Source organism: Ipomoea triloba, chromosome 14 (assembly GCF_003576645.1).
Source record: "Ipomoea triloba cultivar NCNSP0323 chromosome 14, ASM357664v1".
Classification (NCBI taxonomy): domain Eukaryota; kingdom Viridiplantae; phylum Streptophyta; class Magnoliopsida; order Solanales; family Convolvulaceae; genus Ipomoea; species Ipomoea triloba.
The window spans coordinates 6,206,424-6,225,337 of NC_044929.1; the positions used below are offsets into that span (position 1 = coordinate 6,206,424).

Genomic DNA, 18,914 nt, shown 5'->3' on the forward strand with positions numbered 1-18,914 from the left:
TTTAATAATAACCAAGGGCATTTTGGGAATTTTTTATTTTCCAAAGTTTATGGAGAATCAAGGCTCATACTTTTCTAAACTTACTTTGCACACTTGGCCAGAAATGAGGGGCCAAACAAACTCCTTAAACTTATGTTTTATTTTTTAATATTAATCAAGTGCGTTTTTTGAGAATTTTTATTTTTCTGATCTTTAAGTAGTCTCAAGCCTCATTCTTTTCTAAACTTTCAGTACCCACTTGGGCAGTAAAGAATGACCGAAAAGGCTACTCAAACTTAAGTTTTTTTTATAAACTTTTAACCATGGGTGATTTGGGGAAATTTTTATTTTTCTAAATTTTAAGGAGTCTCAATGCGCATTCTTTTCTAAAATTTCTTTGCCAACTTGGCCAGTAATGAGGGCCGAAAAAACTTCTCAAACATTTTTTTTGTTATTAAGGGCGATTTGGGGAATTTTTTATTTTTTCAAACTTTATGGAGATTCAAACCTCATTCTTTTCTGAACTTTCTTTTACCACTTGGCTAGTAATGAGGGGCCGAAAAAACTTTTCAAACTTTTTTTTTTTAATAATAACCAAGGGCATTTTGGGAATTTTTTTTCAAACTTTATTAGATTCAAGGCTCATTCTTTTCTAAAAATTTTTTGCCCACTTGGCCAGTAATGAGTGGCCAAAAAAACTCCTTAAACTTATGTTTTTTTTTAAATAATAACCAATGACGTTTTGAGAATTTTTTATTTTTCTATCCTTTATTGAGATTTAAGGCTCATTCTTTTCTCAACTTTCTTTGCTCGCTTGGCCAGTAATGAGAGGCCAAAAAAACTCTTTAAACTTATGTTTTTATTTTAAATAATAAACAAGGGTATTTTGGGGAATTTTTTATATATTCAAACTTTATGAAAATTCAATGCTCATTCTTTTCTAAACTTTCGTTGCCCACTTGGCCAGTAATGATGGGCCAAAAAAACTCCTCAAACTTATGTTTTTCTTTTTTAAATAATAACCAAAGGCATTTTGGGGAAGTTTTTATTTTTTCAATCATTATGGAGATTCAAGACTCATTCTTTTCTAAAATTTCTTCTCCCACTTGGCCAGTAATAAGGGGTCAAAAAAACTCCTTAAACTTATTTTTTTTAAATAATAAACAAGGGCGTTTTGGGAATCTTGTATTTTCTAAACTTTATGGAGATTCAAGGCTCATTCTTTTCTCAACTTTCTTTGCCCACTTGGTCAGTAATGAGGGGCCGAAAAAAATCCTCAAACTTATGTTTTTTTTTTACTAATAACCAAGGGCGTTTTGGGGAATTTTTTATTTTTTCAAACTTCATGGAGATTCAAGGCTCATTCTTTACTAAACTTTCTTTGCCCACTTGGCCAGTAATTAGGGGGCCGAAAAAACTCCTCAAACTTATGTTTTTTTTTAAATAATAGCCAAGGGCATTTTGGGGAATTTTTTATTTTTTCAAACTTTATGGAAATTCAAGGCTCATTCTTTTATAAACTTTCTTTGTCCACTTGGCCAGTAATGAGAGGCCGAAAAAACTACATAAACTTATGTTTTTTTTTTAAATAATAACCAAGGGCGTTTTGGGAATTTTGTATTTTTCTAAACTTTATGGATATTCAAGGCTTATTCTTTCCTCAACTTTCTTTGCCCACTTAGCCAGTAATGAGGGGCTGAAAAAACTATTCAAAGTTATGTTTTTTTCTTTAATAATAACCAAGGGCGTTTTGGAAAATTTTTTCATTTTTTTCAAACTTTATGGCGATTCAAGGCTCTGTCTTTTGTACACTTTCTTTGCCTACTTAGCCAGTAATGAGGGGCCGAAAAAACACCTAAAACTTATGATATTTTTTAGTAATAACCAAGGGCGTTTTGGGAAATTTTTTATTTTTCTAAACTTTATGGAGATTCAAGGCACATTCTTTTCTGAACTTTCTTTTCCCACTTGGTCAGTAATGAGGGGCCGAAAGAACTCTTGAAACTTATGTTTTTTTTTTTATAATAACCAAGGGCATTTTGGGAATTTTTTATTTTCCAAACTTTATGGAGAATCAAGGCTCCTACTTTTCTAAACTTCCTTTGCACACTTGGCCAGTAATGAGGGGCCGAACAAACTCCTTAAATTTATATTTTATTTTTAATATTAATCAAGGGCGTTTTTTGAAAATTTTTATTTTTCTGATCTTTATGGAGTCTCAAGCCTCATTCTTTTCTAAACTTTCAGTACCCACTTAGGCAGTAAAGAATGACCGAAAAGACTACTCAAACTTAAGTTTTTTTTTTAAACTTTTAACCAAGGGTGATTTGGGGAAATTTTTATTTTTCTAAATTTTAAGGAGTCTCAATGCTCATTCTTTTCTAAAATTTCTTTGCCAACTTGGCCAGTAATGAGGGCCGAAAAAACTTATCAAACTTATTTTTTTTTATTAATAACCAATGGCGGTTTGGGGAATTTTTTATTTTTTCAAACTTTATGGAGATTCAAGGCTCATTCTTTTCTAAACTTTCTTTGCCCACTTGGCAAGTAATGAGGGGCCGAAAAAACACCTCAAACTTATGATTTTTTAGTAATAACTAAGGGCGTTTTGGAAAATTTTTAATTTTTCGAAACTTTATTGAGATTCAAGGCTCATTCTTTTCGAAACTTTCTTTGCCTACTTGGCCAGTAATGAGGAGCTGAAAAAACTTATCAATCCTATGTTTTTTTTTAATAGTAACCAAGGTCGTTTTGAGAATTTTAATTTTTTTCAAACTTTATAGAGATTCAAGTCTCATTCTTTTCTATACTTTCTTTGCCCAGTTGGCCAGTAATTATGTGCCGAAAAAACTACTCAAACTTATGTTTTTTTTTTAATAATAACCAAGGGTATTTTTTGGAATTTTTAATTTTTCCAAACTTTATGGATATTCAAGACTCATTCTTTTCTAAAAGTTCTTTACCACTTGGCCAGTAATGAGGGGCCGAAAAAAACTCTTCAAACTTATGTTTTTTTTTAATATTAATCAAGGGTGTTTTGGGAAAAATTTTATTTTTCTAAACTTTAAGGAGTCTCAATGCTCATTCTCTTCTAAACTTTCTTTGCCCACTTGGCCAGTAATGAGTGGCCGAAACAATTCCTCAAACTTATGTTTTTTTTTAATAATAACCAATGGCGTTTTTGGGAAATTTTCTATTTTTTCAAACTTTATGGAAATTCAAGGCTCATTCTTTTCTAAACTTTTTTGCGCACTTGGCCAGTAATGAAGGGCCGAAAAAACTCCTCAAACTTATGTTGTTCTTTTTAATAATATCCAAGGGCGTTTTGCGGAATTTTTTATTTTTTTCAAACTTTATGGAGATTAAAGTCTCTTTCTTTTCTAAACTTTCTTAGCCCACTTGACCAGTAATGAGGGGCCAAAAAAACTCCTCAAACTTTTTTTTTTTTAATAATAACCAAGGGCGTTTTGGTGAATTTTTTATTTTGTCAAACTTTATGGAGATTGTAGGCTCATTCTTTTCTAAACTTTATTTGCCCACTTGGCCAGTAATAAGGGGCCAAAAACAAACTCCTCCAACTAAGCTTTAGTCTTCACCACAACGAGTACACAATCACAGAAATTAAGACAACTTTGTTCCAATTCTTCACTTGATTAATATCTTGTGAGTGCTCATTTTTATTCAAGGTTGAACTTTTGCTTGTTCTTCATTTACCTATATTGATGTTTGATTGATCTTTGTTTTGAATTCCGGATAACACATATCAGAAATACCTTTCTAGAATAAGATTTGTTCTCTAGTTGTTTCATTTTTTTATGCTTTGATTATGAATTTCTTGTGAATTTTTTTCTAGCTTGCATTTTGTGGTTTTTTATGTGTTTCGTTGATATTTTACACTTCTAAGATTTGTATTCAGTTTTAGATTGAAATTGTTATAAAGTTTATTTCTTCCTTCTATGTGCAGTGCAAGTGCAATTATGAAAATGGGCAAATAAATTTTTCATTTCTTCCTTCTGGTGGTTTGTTTTTTTTTTTTTGAAAATCTCCTTCTGGTGGTTAGTAATGCTGCTTATTATCTTTCCTAGCCATTTTCGCAAAGTTCATAGGGCCTTTTGGAGAAATTGGGTTTTGTTTTCTTGGCTAAACTTTAGTCTTTACCTCATCAGCGAGTACACAAACTCAAAAATGAAGACAACATTGTTCCAATTCTTTGCTTGATTAGTATTTTTTGAGTTCTTCTTTTTATCGATGATTAAACTTTCGCTTGTTTTTCATTTAATTACCTATATAGGTGTTTGACTGATCTTTGTTTCGAATTCTTAATGAGACATATAAGAAATTCTTGTCTAGACTAATATTTGTTCTCTAGTAATTGTTTCATTTTTGTATGATCTAATTATGAATTTCTTTTTAATATTTTTTGTGTTTGTTTTTCATGGTTCTCTCAGCGTTTTCTTGATATTTTGCACTTCTAAGATTTGTATGCAGTTTTGGATTGAAATTGTTATAAGGTTCATTTCTTCCTTCCGTGTGCAGTCCAAGTGCAATTATTGTGAGTGCCGGTCTATGTTTATGAGGGCAAGAATCTTAGGATAAAAAGAACGTGAGAAAAGCACAAATATAAAAAAAAAAATACAAATGTGTATGTAAAAATATATTTTTTCTTCATTTATGTATAAATATTAATTTATATTATTATTTGAAAATGTATTTTAAAATTTTCTAGAATTAGAGAAATCATTGTGAAACATATTATGAAAGGTAGAGTTCCCCATATGAAAAAATATCTAATTTTGAGAGTTTGCACTCACGTCATGGAAGTGCTAATGTCATTCAGCAACGATTTCTCCCTTATATAATGTTGGTTAAACTTCAGCCTTCACCACAGCAACGAGTACACAACCTCAAAAATAGAGACAACCTTGTTCCAATTCTTTGCTTGATTAGTTAATCTTGCCAGTTCTCCTTTTTATCCGAGGTTGAACATTTACTTGTATTTTATTTACCACATTGATGTTTGATTGATCTTTCTTTTGAATTATCGATGAGACATATCAAAAAATACATTTCTAGATTTTGATTTGTTCTTCAGTTTTTTCATTTTATTTTATGCTTTAATTATGAATTTCTAGTGAGATTTGTTTTGACTTTCTTTTGGTTGATCTCTAAGCATTTCATTGATATTTTAGACATCTAACATTTGTATCGAGTTTTAGATTTAAATTATCGTAGGGTTCATTACTTCTTTCTGTGTGCAATGCATGTGTAATTGTGAAAATGGGTAAATAAATATTTCATTTCTTCCTTCTGAGGTTTGTAGTGCTACTTCTTTTTCCTCTCCATTTTGGCAAAGTGCATAGGGCTTTTTTGAGAAATAGGGTTTTGTTTTCGTGCAGTTCTATTTCCCCAAATGCAAAAACTTCTAAGTTTGAGAGTTTGCACTCATGTCAAGGAACTGCTACGAAAGTGCTAATGTAATTCAACAACAATCTCTCCCCTATATAATGTTGGCTAAAGTCAAGTCCTCACAACAACAATGAGTATACAACCTCAAAAATGGAGACAACCTTGTTCCAATTTTTTGCTTGATTAGTATTTTGTGAGTTATCTTTTTTTTTTTTTTGGCCCAAGGGTGAACTTTTGCTTGTTCTTCATTTACCTATATTGATGCTTGATTGATCTTTGTTTCGTATTCTCGAAGAGACATATTAGGAATACCTATCTAGATTGTGATTTATTCTCTAGTTGTTTCATTTTTTTATTCTCTAATTATGATGAATTTCTTTTAAGATTTTTTTTGGCTTTCTTTTCGTGGTTCTCTAAGCTTTAATATTTTAAACTTCCAAATTTTTATGGTGTTTTAGATTGAAATTGTTGTAGGGTTCATTTCTTCCTTCTGTGTGCAGTGCAAGTGCAATTGTGAAAATGTGCAAATAATTATTTCATATCTTTCTTCAAGAGGTTAGTACTACTCATTTTTTTTTTCCTCTCCATTTCAGCAAAGTTCATAGGACTTTTTTGAGAAATTAGGTTTTGTTTTCTTGCTTTCCTATTTCCCCGAATGCAAACATTTCTAATTTTTAGAGTTTGCGCTCATGTTAAGGAACTGCCACGGAAGTTTTAATGTCATTTAACAGCGATCTCTACCCTATATAAAGTTGGGTAAACTTCAGGCTTCACGACAACAACGAGTAAGCCTAAAAAATGGAGACAATCTTATTCCAATTCTTTGCTTGAGTAGTATTTTGTGAGTTCTCCATTTTATTTATGGTTGAACTTTTTCTATGCTCTTTTTATTAATTTCTTGTGAGGATTTTTTCGACTTTTTTTTTTTTTTTTTTTTTTGGTCTCCATTTAGGCAAATTTCATAGGGCTTTCTAGAAAAATCTGGTTATGTTTCCTTGCTTTCCTATATACCAAATGCAAAAATTTCTAATTTCAAGAGATTGCGCTTACATTAGAGAACTGCCACGGAAGTGCTAACGTCATTCAACAGCGATCCCTCCCCTACATAATGTTGGCTAAACTTCAATCTTCACCATAGCAATGAGTACACAAACTCTAAAATGGAGACAACCTTGTTCCAAATATTTGCTTCATTAGTATCATGTGAATTTTCCATTTTATCTAATGTTGGAATTTTGTTCGCTCTTCGTTTACCTATACTGATTTTTTATTGACCTTTGTTTTGAATTCTATATGAAACATTAGAAATACCTTTCCAAATTGTGATTTGTTCTCTAGTTGTTTCATTGTTTATGCTCTAATTTTAAATTTCTTGTGAGATTTTATTTTTGATGGCTTTTCGTGGTTCTCTAAGCATTTCCTTGAAATTTTAGATTTTTGAAATTGTGGTAGGGTTCATTTCTTCTTTCTGTGTGCATTGCAAGTGCAATTGTGAAAATGTGCAAATAATTTTTTTCATTTCTTCCTTCTAGAGATTAGTAATACTGCGTATTTTTCCCGTCCATTTTGGCAAAGTTCATAGGGTCTTCAGGGGAAATTAGGTTTTATTTTCTTGCTTTCATCTTTCAACAAATGCAAAAATTCCTATTATGAGAGTTTGTGCTCAAGTTAGGTAATTACTACGAAAGTGCTAACGTCATTCAATAGCAATCTTTCCCCTATATAATGTTGGCTAAACTTTAGCCTTCACCACATCAACCAGTACACATCCTCAAAAATGGTTTGCTTTATTAGTATCTTGTGAGTTCTCCTTTTTATCCAAGGTTTAACTTTTGCTTGTTCTTCATTTACATATATGGATGTTTGATTGATCTTTGTTTTATTTTTTTGTACTCTAATTATGAATTTCTTGTTCTTCATTTACCTATATTGATATTTAATTGATCTTTGTTTCGAATTCTTGATAAGACATGTCTGAATTACCTTTATAGATTATGATTTGTTCTCTAATTGTTTCATTTTTTTATGCTCTAATTATGAATATCTTATCAGATTATTTTTGCTTGCTTTTCGTGGTTCTCTAAGCATTTCCTTGTTATTTTAGACTTATGAGATTTTTTTGGAGTTTTAGATTGAAATTGTTGTAGGGTTCATTTCTTCCTTTTGTGTGCAGTGCAAGTGCAATTGCGAAAATTGACAAATAAATTTTTCATTTCTTCCTTCTGGAGGTGTAATGTTTCTTCTTTTTCCTTTTCAAATTTGCAAAGTTCATAAGTCCTTCACTACACCAAAAATGTTATTTAGTGGCGGTTAATTTATTATTTAGCGGCGGTTCACAACCGCTACTAAATTGTTTAGAGACGGTTCTCTAATCGTGTCTAAATAGTGTGTCACGAATAATTTAGAGGCGGTTTTAGACAACTGTGAGAATTCTTGATCAACATTGCATTTAGCGGCGGTTATGTAACAGTCGCTAAATATAAGAGTGTTTACTTTTGCTTTAAATATAACTAACTAGTTTATTCCTTTAAATTTTAGTGGCGGTTATTAAGTGTCGCTAAATATTTTTCTTTATTTATTTTTAAAAATTTTAGTGGCGGTTATCAATTGTTGCTAATTTTTATTATTATTATTTTTTTAAAATTTTAGTGACGGTTATTAAGTGTCGCTAAATATTTTTTTTATTTTTAAAAAGTTTAGTGACGGTTATTAAGTGTCGCTAAATAATTTATAATTACATTATTATATTTTTTATAATTATCATTTAATTATACTTCTTCAAACATCTTTGTATTAAAACACTATTACAATCACAAATAAACTCTATATACACATTTAATTGGAAAGAAAATCAATTGTAACATTCAATAGTATTCAATAATATATTAATATTTGAGCATAGTTTTCAAAAGAAACAACAAGTGATCAAAAAAAATACTGAACACCAACATTTGACAAATTCCATCAACAGCAATATCAAGTGTGGGTTGAATCCATCAACAGTAAGTGATCCTTCACAAACTCCTAGAAAATAACATCAATGTAAAAAAATAAAAATAAAATCAAACAGATCTCCAGTCGAAAATTATACAGCTCAATCTAACAGAGCTAACAATGAAATAAATCTTGCAATAACATTCAAGTATTCCATAAAATTCATATTAACTTCTACAAATAAAATCTCCATTCAAAACGTATTCAAATAACACTAAAGCATCTTGATCTCTATCAAATATATGCAGAACACTCAACAAAACTAGCGATCAACAAATCTTTACAACAGTATTAGCCTTAAGTGGCAATAATCAAATTAAAGTTACAATTCTAGATTTCTTGCTTACCTATTTCTCCAAATTAGAAGCTTCTAGAGTAATCCTTTTGTTAATAAGCATATTGATCGAACTCTTTGGCAGAGTTGAGGGGGTCAAGGTAGTATTTGAAAGAGATGCAGTAAAAATAAGTGGTAAAAAGGGAGAGAATGAAGAGATGATTGGAGAGGGTTATGTTGCGGAGATTTTAGAAAGGAAGGTAGATTCTTGAAGGGAGCATATTTCAAAATTTTTTATGAAGAAAAGTGGGAAAGTTAGCCAACATTTCAAAAAGTTTGTTCGATGTAATCCAACTATTTTTTTTATTGCTTATTTTCTTTAGTAATTTTAATTATTCTTAAAATTAATTTTTGTGTTTAATAGTACTTTTAATATAGTTTTTTGAATATATAAATTTTATATATTAATACTAAAATTAATATTATGAAAAATGAATTAAAGATAACTTTAGCCAAATCTCAGTAATCGAATTAGACAAACAAGTACAAGTGTAGTCAAACTACACAAGTACAATATTATTACTACGTATTATCTAATATAAGTGCAGTGAAACTACACAAGTACAATAATAACACAAAAGACAAAAATTTGTGTGAGATCGTCTCACCATGAGACGGGTCAGGTCAAAATGAAAATGTAATACTTATACGCACAAATGTCATACTTATATGCTCAAGTGTAATATTAATCAGAAATAAAATATTTGTTACTTATAAGGGTAAATGTAATACTTTTAAGAAAAAATACAATACTTTTACATTTCGATTTAAAAGTATTACATTTTTGCTCAAAAGTATTATATTTTTCCTTATAAGGGGCACGTGTCAACATTACTTATTATGAAAAATGTAATACTTTTTTCTTTTATAAGTAACACAAATTGTATTCTTGATTAATTAGTATTGTATTTGAGCATATAAGTATGACATTTGCACAGATAAGTATGACATTTGCATGTTGCTTCGACTCAACCTGACCTGTATCACGAATAAGGGTTCGTGAAATGGTCTCACACAAGCGTGACCCCCATACAAAATACATAAGCACAAATAAATACAAAATACATAAGCACAAACTACACAAGTACAATATTATTACTACGTATTATCTAATATAAGTGCAGTGAAACTACACAAGTACAATTATCACAGAAAACAAATACTAGAACGCATCACCAACAGCAAAATGAAAAGAAAAAAGATACTCCGTCCGTAGTATTCACAGATCATCATTGACTGTAATGCGATCGATGATATTTGCCACCACATTCTTCGACTCCTTCAGCAGCTTCACGCTCTTGCTTAACCGGTAACGCTTCTCGGCGACGGTGGGAGACTCATCCAGCATCCTCTCTATGCCGCCGCCGTGAGGCGCCATCAGATCGGCAACGATCGCCTCCCCCATCTCCTTCGTCACCAGCTTGTGGATCGAGAATTGGATGTGCAGAGCCATGGAATCCACTAGCCTCATCAAAACTATGTTCCAATACGCTACCATCCTCATTTTTAAATCAAACGCCTGCTGCGCCACGCCTTGGTGGCGCTTCAGATGCGCCGTTTCTATTTCCTCCCCGATTCCGGCGATCGTGATTTTGGACTTCCATGGATCCTTCACGGTCTCCATGAACTCTCCCTGCTTCTCCATCAGTTTATTGCATGTGGTAATGTATTCCGGGTTACATGTGTAATCCGTGTGAGTTTCCATCCCGATTATCTCCTCCACCCATCCCGCTGACTCTAATTTCTTCTTGGCGATCAGATTCTGGGCAGCTCTTCTAGTGGAAGACTGCAGCTGCGGGTAGTTGTCGGAGTGGTGGATCAAAACTCTGATCAGAACTGCTTCGATGTAATCCCACAGGTCGTCGATGAATCCCCGAGGAATTGCGGAAATTGCCTTGACGTTTTTCTGAAGCATGTTTAGGAAAATCCCACGGGGGAGGAAATTCTGGAGTTGAATCCCCTTGGCCTCGTCCAGGGCTGTGATTTCTTCGACCAAGAAACTGTCTTTTGCCCTGTTCGATAATAATTAGTTGATAACATTAGCTTATTATAGAAAAATATTTGATAAATTAGTTGTTAGCTAATAGCAAATCATTATTGTGTAGACCATATTATCAAAGTATCAAATAATATAAATTCAATATGAAAATAATGTCCTTTAAATATATTAAAAATGTACATTGTATTAAGAGAATGTACATTATCTTTGTACTGAATGTAAATTATATTGTATAATGTACATTCAGTACACAAATAATGTACATTTAGTATATTAAAAATGTACTTTTTGTGTTATAGTTCACACAGCAGTATATGCCGTCATTTTTTTTCTCAAAAAGAAAGTTAATTGAAAAAACTGTTTTGAACAAACTTTAGCATTTTAGAGTTATCTCAAAAAGAAAGTTAATTGAAAAAACTGTTTTGAACAAACTTTAGCATTTTAGAGTTATAAAAAATTAATAGTGATAAAATAAAGTAAAATTAACTTCATAAACTAACTATTTTACCAAACAGCGCCTTTATTTTGGCCGGGATCTCTCGCCGTCAACTCCGCCGAGTAACGGTTGAGCATCTCCACCAATCGGGCGGAGCAGTGCATATCTTTCTCCTCCGGGTACTCGTCGAACTCCCCCAGCAACAGGATTTTCTTGAGCGAGTCCTTGGCGGAGCCCAGAATCCGCATGAATGCGGTCATGGCTTCCGCCAGGGAGTTCAACTTGGGGGGCAATCGGTTCAGTTCCGCCGCGTTCGCCGCCAGCTTGTCGTTGATTTTCTTGATAATCTCCGGCAGGCATTTGGAGATAATGGTGGCCTGGATTCTGACCAGCTTCTGGGCTAGGACGGGGATTGAGACCATGGATTTGTTAATCTTGGAAAGCAGGGGATGGGCGTCGAAGAGTTTGGCTTCTTCGTTTCTTGCCAATTCATACGATTCGTCGCCGATTCTGTTCCGGACACAGACGTAGCCTAGTCCGATCCGCACGTCGTCGGCGGTGACTTTCTCGAGAAGTCCTTCCGGAGCTTTATCGGCCTTGGTAACGACGGCGAGAGTCCTTTCCCCTGTTTTGTCGACTTTCTGAGACATTCTAATCGACTCGTTTGTCGTGAAATCAGAAGCGGCGGATAGGACATTGAGAATTATGCTTTCTTCTGGGGTTATATACTCCATGATTATGTTAGAAATTTGTTCGTAAATATCCTCCGGCTGGCCGTGAACCGGAACTCTAGTGATTCCGGGCAAATCCACCATTGTTAAATCGGGAACTCCGTTTTTCTTGACAGCCAACGTTAAAGGGGTATGGGAAATCCCTTTTCCATGGCCGGCAATCTCTTCGGTGGCCTCGATTATAGATTTCTCGATCTGGGCTTCATCCGTGGGGACAGTTTTGCCGTTGAACTCCAACTGGAGCTCCGGGGTAGCAAGATTCGGTTGATTCTGGAGACGCATGATGAGCGGGACACGAGTGCAAATCCCCTGGCCTCTCGGAAGGCTGATTCCGGCGAGGGATTCGAGGACGCTGGATTTCCCGGACGACTGGTCGCCGACGACCACGATGGTCGGAAGCTGGATGCCTTCTTGCATGATCTTGAGGCGCCGGAGATTGTCTACACAGTCGAGAAGTGGCCTGATGCGATCATTGTAGGATGAGATAATCGGGGCATCAATGACGGATGCTTCTTCTCTGCAGATTAATATCTGCGAAGAAGAAGAAGATTCACCCATGTCTGCTTGCTTTAATTTGATCTCTCTCTCTGAAACTAAGTTGAATAGTTATTGCAAGATTGCTGTGCGAAGTTCTTGATATGTAAGATGGTAGCGGTTGAGATTTGGCATTTCAGCTTTTATAGCCATCCTCTTACAAGTTAGAGGAAATTCGTATGCATTTACAAAGTACGTACTCGTATTGCTACTGTTGTGTGATACATTTCGTGTTGGACATGAAATTCACCTCCAAGTAAATTGAGAAACAAACTGATATTATAAATTGACTGAATATTTAAAAGTATTCTAATGAAAAAAGAAACGAAATTAGGTCAACTATAAAAGGAAACAGATATTATTTAATTAACTGAAAATTATAAAGATCCCAAATTGACTGAAAATAAAAAACAAAATAGCAAGATCCCTAATTGACTAAAATAGAAAAGGAAATGGCAAGATCCCTAATTGACTGATACAAAAGGAGAAATGGTAAGATCCCTAATTGACTGAAAATAGAAAAGGAAATAGTCGAGTGTGAAATAATATTTGATTAAGAAAGTAAATTGGAAAAAAATTGATATTACTAATTTATAATTCTCACATTTTCTACTTATAAATAATTAAATAAAGATTGTAATTAATATTTTAATTTTATTTTCTACACCCTCTCATCTGTAACAATAATTAAATATTACTCCGTAAGATATAAAGGGTGAATTGCAAAATGTATTAGTAACAAAATTAAAACTTTTGTATTTTACTTCTACTTGAAAGGGAAATTTTTACCCTAGTGGGCGTCATTTGTATGAGCAACACTACTTGGGGTTGTGTGATGTCTTTTACTTTCCCTGAAATAAGGCCTAGTGCCTTTGGTTGGCTCCATGCTATCTACTTTTGTTTTTATTGTCTAACTTTTGTATTTTATTTATGCAGTGTTCTCTTGTTATGTTCATGAGTTTTTCCCTCTCGTTATGTTCACGAGCTTTTCCCTCTCGTTTCTTTGACGAGCTTTTTCATTTTTATAAAGCATGAAACGTTAATTCTGGTTATGACAAATGTTGATCTTATCCTGGGTAACGAAGATGACAATGATAACGTGCTTACTCTGAACTATGATGTTCAATTCAGTTCAGTTTGTAGGCCACTTTCTGACGGTGTATATCTTCAGAGGGTGATATTGTCAATGCACAAAAGAATGGAAATGAAGACCCAGATCATCGATGAAGCTTCAAGCTCATTCAAGGAGCCTAGCTTCCAGTTTGTGACACAGTCTGCGATTCAAATTTTCTATAGCATTGTTAGAAAAATTGTTTATATGTCTGACTGTAAAGAATGGTTCACCATTCCTTTTATCTCTGTTGTAAACATTTTATGTTATGTTTTAATGAATTAGCTACGTTTACCTTCAAAAAAAAAAAACAAAATTAAAACTTCTAAAATTAAGCACACAACTACAAAAGACAATAATAACCCCTAGCCTAATGTGACCACAAATAACCCAAAACATAACAGAAAATACAATTAATCTTAGACCATAGAATATTACAATCCAACGTACACAATTAGTCCTCACAATCATTCATAATAAATTAGTTCCCACCTGAATATATTTATATATATATCTATATATATACCCAAAAGTAGTCGCTCCGTAGCCATTTCTATTCAAGTTATACTAATTTAGTCTTTGTATACATATTGTTTAATGGGAACATTGCTAACAGTTCGGTATTGATTCTCTTTATGAGCGAGTTTAAAAAACAATTTTGAGAAAGAAGTAGAGCACAAAGGCAACATAGTGTGCACGTTACACACGTCTATAAGGACTAAGAACAACAACTCAAAAATTTTGAGACAACCTGAGTTCGATTCTCACAAGTGATATTCCTCCTGAGCTAGCTCAGTACCTCTCGGAGCGAAGTGAATTTACTAAAAAAAAGGGGGGGTACATTTGGCCAATTTTTTATGCATTTTAATTTTTAATCGCTTTGTAGCACAAAGAGGCTCGAACCCACTCCCTTCCACATGGGAGTGTACACCGGGTGCCACTTGACCACAAGGTCTTTAGCATCGTTTTGTAGTTTAATTTTTAAGCAATTGATTTTAATTTTTAAACAATTAGTAGATTACTTTTAATTTTATAATTATCATTTCAATTAAATGTAGATACGTTTATTTTATTTTAATTAGTTACAATATAGTGGAGTAAAATGATGAGTCCTCAAAAAAATTAAAAATTAAAAACCTAAAACTAATGAGGAAAAGGGTTTCTAAGATTAAGTGAGACAATAGATGATTAGATGAATGTTGAGGCTCACGAAAAATTACCTAACTATTGAGATTGTTCTAAGAAGAGTGTTAATAATTACATACATACAGACGATTTTTCTTTTATTTTTTGCTTTCCTTCTCGATCGTTGGCATTAGGCATGTCACTGGTTTTTTATTCCATTTTACTCACTAATAATAAATTAAATATTACAAATATGTGAGAGGGGAGTGTAATTTTCAAAAACATAAAATGACATTGTTTAACATTATTAAAAAGTGATTAACACAGAAAGAAGGAAAATAAAAATATTAATTACTTTTCAAATAGACTGTAGTCCAACAGGATGTGAATTAATAATGAAAATTACATTATTTTTTCAAAAAGTCTTTATATTTATTAAATATTATGAATTAATTAAGCTTAATACAAATTAAACATGAATTCATTTAAAAAAGATTCAATCAAATAATCAAGCATTATAAAATAAGTATTAAAAATAAATGTATCTATTACTCTATAATTTCGCATGTCACTCTATAAGAAAGAAAGTGTATATGCTGCATACCAAAGAAAGTATTTTGTACGTAAAGCCTTTCATTATTCAGTCTTTGGTCTTTCTAAGCTCCGTACACCATAAAAGTGGAGAGCTTTGAGGGTTTTGTGCTTTGCTTTGTCGCTTCTGTTTTATTATGCGAAAGGAATATGGTGGTAAACAACTCTTGGAGACCAAGTCATTTCGCCATTGGTTCACACGCAACGCTTCTGTGGATTCTTTCTTTTTGTTTTACTTTTTTATAGTGAGAAATGATGGGCATATGTTTTTCACTTTTTTGTACACAATAAAGTTGAATTTTTTAAAATTATCTTTTTAAAGTTGTATGTCTTAGGGCTGAAGTATGATAAAATTCATCGTTGTTCATCTATACTTTTGCATCTACTAAGATTCGATCTCATGACCTTTCATATGGAAAAGACTCTCATGGTCATGTTTTAATTGGAAGGAGTAAGGATGTCATTTATTTAAAAAATAAGAATAAGATTTAAAAAAAAAAAAGTTAGGAAGCTAGTAATTTATTTTTGAAATGCTACAAATAGTTGGGTAGGATAGAAGTGGCGAAGATACATAAAAAATAGACAAGTTTTGGATTCGTTTGCTAAATTTCTTCAAGAGCATGTGATAATTACCCAATACACCATGTCTAGTTATCGGGATCAAAATGGTGTTGTTGAACGAAAAAATCGGACCCTTTTGAATATGGTGCAGAGTATGCTAAGCAACTCTATACTTCCAAAATCATTGTGAGTGGAAGCACTCAAGACCACAACGTATATATGACATTGTTTATGCAGAACCAAAATATACTAGATAATATGGAGAATTAATATTTTAAGTTAACAATGACAATACCAGCTTTCAAAAAAACTAATGACAATACCATACAATTCTTGATATTCGATAATAAACCTAGCACGCACACATACCATGCAAATACTACATACCATACATTAACATTAGAATTTTTCAAAACATTTCACCCAGGCCAATACCCTAAACAAACTAAAACACAACATTCCTACACTCGAGCGAGTCCAATTCTGTCCATAATGCTTGCAACAACATCCTTTGACTCCCTAAGCAGCTTCACACTCTTGGTCAGCCGATAACGCTTCTCGGCCACTATAGGCGACTCTTCCAACATCCTCTCAATCCCTCCGCCGTGAGGCGCCATCAGATCCGCCACAACTTCATCCTCCAACTCCCTATTCACCAGCTTCTGAATACTAAAAAGAATATGCAAAGCCATAGAATCAACCAGCCTCATCAGAACAATCTTCCAATACGCAATAATTCTCATCCTCATATCAAACGCTTGATTCACAACATCAACATAACCCCTTAGATGCCCGATTTCGATTTCAATGCCATCAACGTTGAATTTGGACCCCTTGGAGATGTCATTCAAAATCTCCATGAACTCTCCTTGCTTCTCCATAAGTTTATTCCATGTTGCTGAGTATTCTGGATTACAAGAGTAATCCGCCATCATTTCCATTCCGATTATCTCCACCACCCAATCAACAGACTTTTGCTTCATCTTTGCAATCAAATTCTGGGAAGCCCGCCTCATTGAACACTGAAGCTGTGGGTAACTATCAGCATGTTGCATCAAAACTGTGACAACTATCTTCTCTATATAGTCCCACAACTTGGCCACAAAATCTTGTGGCCTTGTAGATATCACTTTCACCCTTTTCTGCAAAACACTAAAGAACACTCTACGTGGAAGAAAATTGGGGAGCCCAATTTCTTTAGCCTCCTCCAAGGCCAAAATCTCTTCCATTAAGAAATTCTTACAATCGAAACTCAAACCAGTTGCCCGCAACTCATCTGCATACTCATTTAGCATTTCCACCAACCGTGCCGTGCAATGCATTTCTTTCTCATCAGGGTACTCATCAAACTCACCTCTAACCAGAATTTTTCTCAGCGACTCCTTTGCAGAACTGGTAATCCGCATGAATGCCTTCAAGGCTTCAGCCACAGTGCCTAGATTCTGTGGCAGTCTGTTCAAATCCGCTATGTTCAAAGACAGCTTATCATTGATTTTCCGGACAATTTCAGGCAAACATTTCGAGATAATATTGGCTTGGATCCTCACCAATTTCTGCGCCAGTACAGGAATGCTCACCATTGATTTCTCAATCTTGGAAAGGAAAGAATGGCTCTGGAAAAGTTTTGCCTCTTCCATTCTCGCTTCTTCATACGACTCTTCTCCGATTCGGTTTCGGACGCAAACGTAACCGAGCCCAATGTGAACATCATCGGCTGTTACCTTCTCAAGCAGGCCTTCCGGTGATCGATCCGCCTTTGTAACAACCGCAAGTGTTCTCTCCCCTGTTTTGTCCACTTTCTGGGACATACGGATAGACTCGCACGTGGAGAAATCCACGCTGGCCGACAGAACATTAAGGATTATGCTCTCTTCGGGAGTAATATACTCCATGATAATGTTGGAGATTTGTTCATAGATATCCTCGGGCTGGCCGTGAACCGGCACCCTAGTGATTCCAGGCAAATCCACCATCGTTAAATCAGGAACACCGCACTTCTTCACTGTCAACGTTAAAGGGCTGTGAGAAATCCCCTTTCCCAGGCCTGCAACCTCCTCAGTAGCGAGCACGATAGCCTCTGCAACACTTTCTTCATCTGTTGGGACGATTTTTCCATTGAACTCCAAATGGAGCTCAGGCTCGCCAAGATTTAGGACATTTTTGAGGCGCATGATTAGAGGAACCCTTGTACATATGCCCTGCCCTCTCGGCAGGCTGATTCCCGCAAGGGACTCGAGCACGCTCGACTTTCCCGACGACTGGTCGCCCACGACCACGATGGTGGGGAGCTGGATCCCCTCCTGCATGATCTTAAGGTGTCGGAGCTTATCAACACAATCTAGTAAAGGCCTGATCCTGTCGTTATACGACGAAACGATTGGTGCATCCATAGGAGATTCTCTGCATATCAGAGCCATGATTTACAGCAATGTTATGAAGTAAGAACAGGAAGAAAATGCTTAGGCAGTAAGAACTAGAGCAGTGGTTGATAGCTTTGAATATAGTTTGAAGCTTTTTATAGTGATTCTCGCTCTTTAATTTCAAACCCAATTAATCAATATTTCATTTTGATCAAATCATTTTCTAAAAATACAATTTATCATGTATTTCCAAATATTACTCTCTTAATTTTATTTTTTAGTGTGGCAAACTCTAATTTTGGTGTACTCAATACAAGTGTCTATATTAATATTTTGTGTGCAAAAAATAAAAATTATGAGTAAAAAATTAAAGTGCACCTAGCATTTTCCTTTATCAAATCAATCAAACTGAATTATATTTCAATTAAATTCAATTAATCAACTAATTAAATAAAATTATACTCCATACTATATATGGAATAAGGATAAAGCAAAGGTTAAATAGGTCATCTATCAATATATCAAAATACAATTCCATAGTTGAACTAAGGGTGTGTTTGAAAGCCCGAAAAATGATTTCCGGAAATCATTTTTCGGGCTTGGGGTGTTTGGCAACCATTGGAAAACCCAGTCAATGGAAATGGTCTCGTTTGTGAGAGGGACGGACTGATTTCCGTCGGAAACCAATCCGCTGGCTCTGGTTTCCGGTAAGGCCTGCCGGAAACCAGAGCAACGACTTTCCTGTTTTTTTTT

The 18,914-nt window shown here is 34.0% G+C and overlaps 2 protein-coding genes across 2 annotated transcripts; both read right to left on the reverse strand.

Moving 5' to 3' along the window:
* Positions 1–9,606: 9,606 nt before the first annotated feature.
* On the reverse strand, positions 9,607–12,511 carry LOC116003597 (dynamin-related protein 4C-like). The gene is made up of 2 exons (XM_031243494.1): positions 11,221–12,511; positions 9,607–10,725 (listed from the first exon to the last, which is right to left on the reverse strand). The coding sequence occupies exons 1-2, from the start codon at positions 12,435–12,437 to the stop codon at positions 9,933–9,935; spliced, it is 2,010 nt and encodes a 669-aa protein (XP_031099354.1). The 5' UTR covers positions 12,438–12,511; the 3' UTR covers positions 9,607–9,932.
* Positions 12,512–16,122: 3,611 nt separating this feature from the next.
* Positions 16,123–18,217, reverse strand: LOC116005207 (dynamin-related protein 4C-like). The gene has a single exon (XM_031245468.1). It carries the CDS (start codon positions 18,189–18,191, stop codon positions 16,263–16,265), a length of 1,929 nt encoding a protein of 642 aa, XP_031101328.1. The 5' UTR covers positions 18,192–18,217; the 3' UTR covers positions 16,123–16,262.
* Positions 18,218–18,914: the final 697 nt, after the last annotated feature.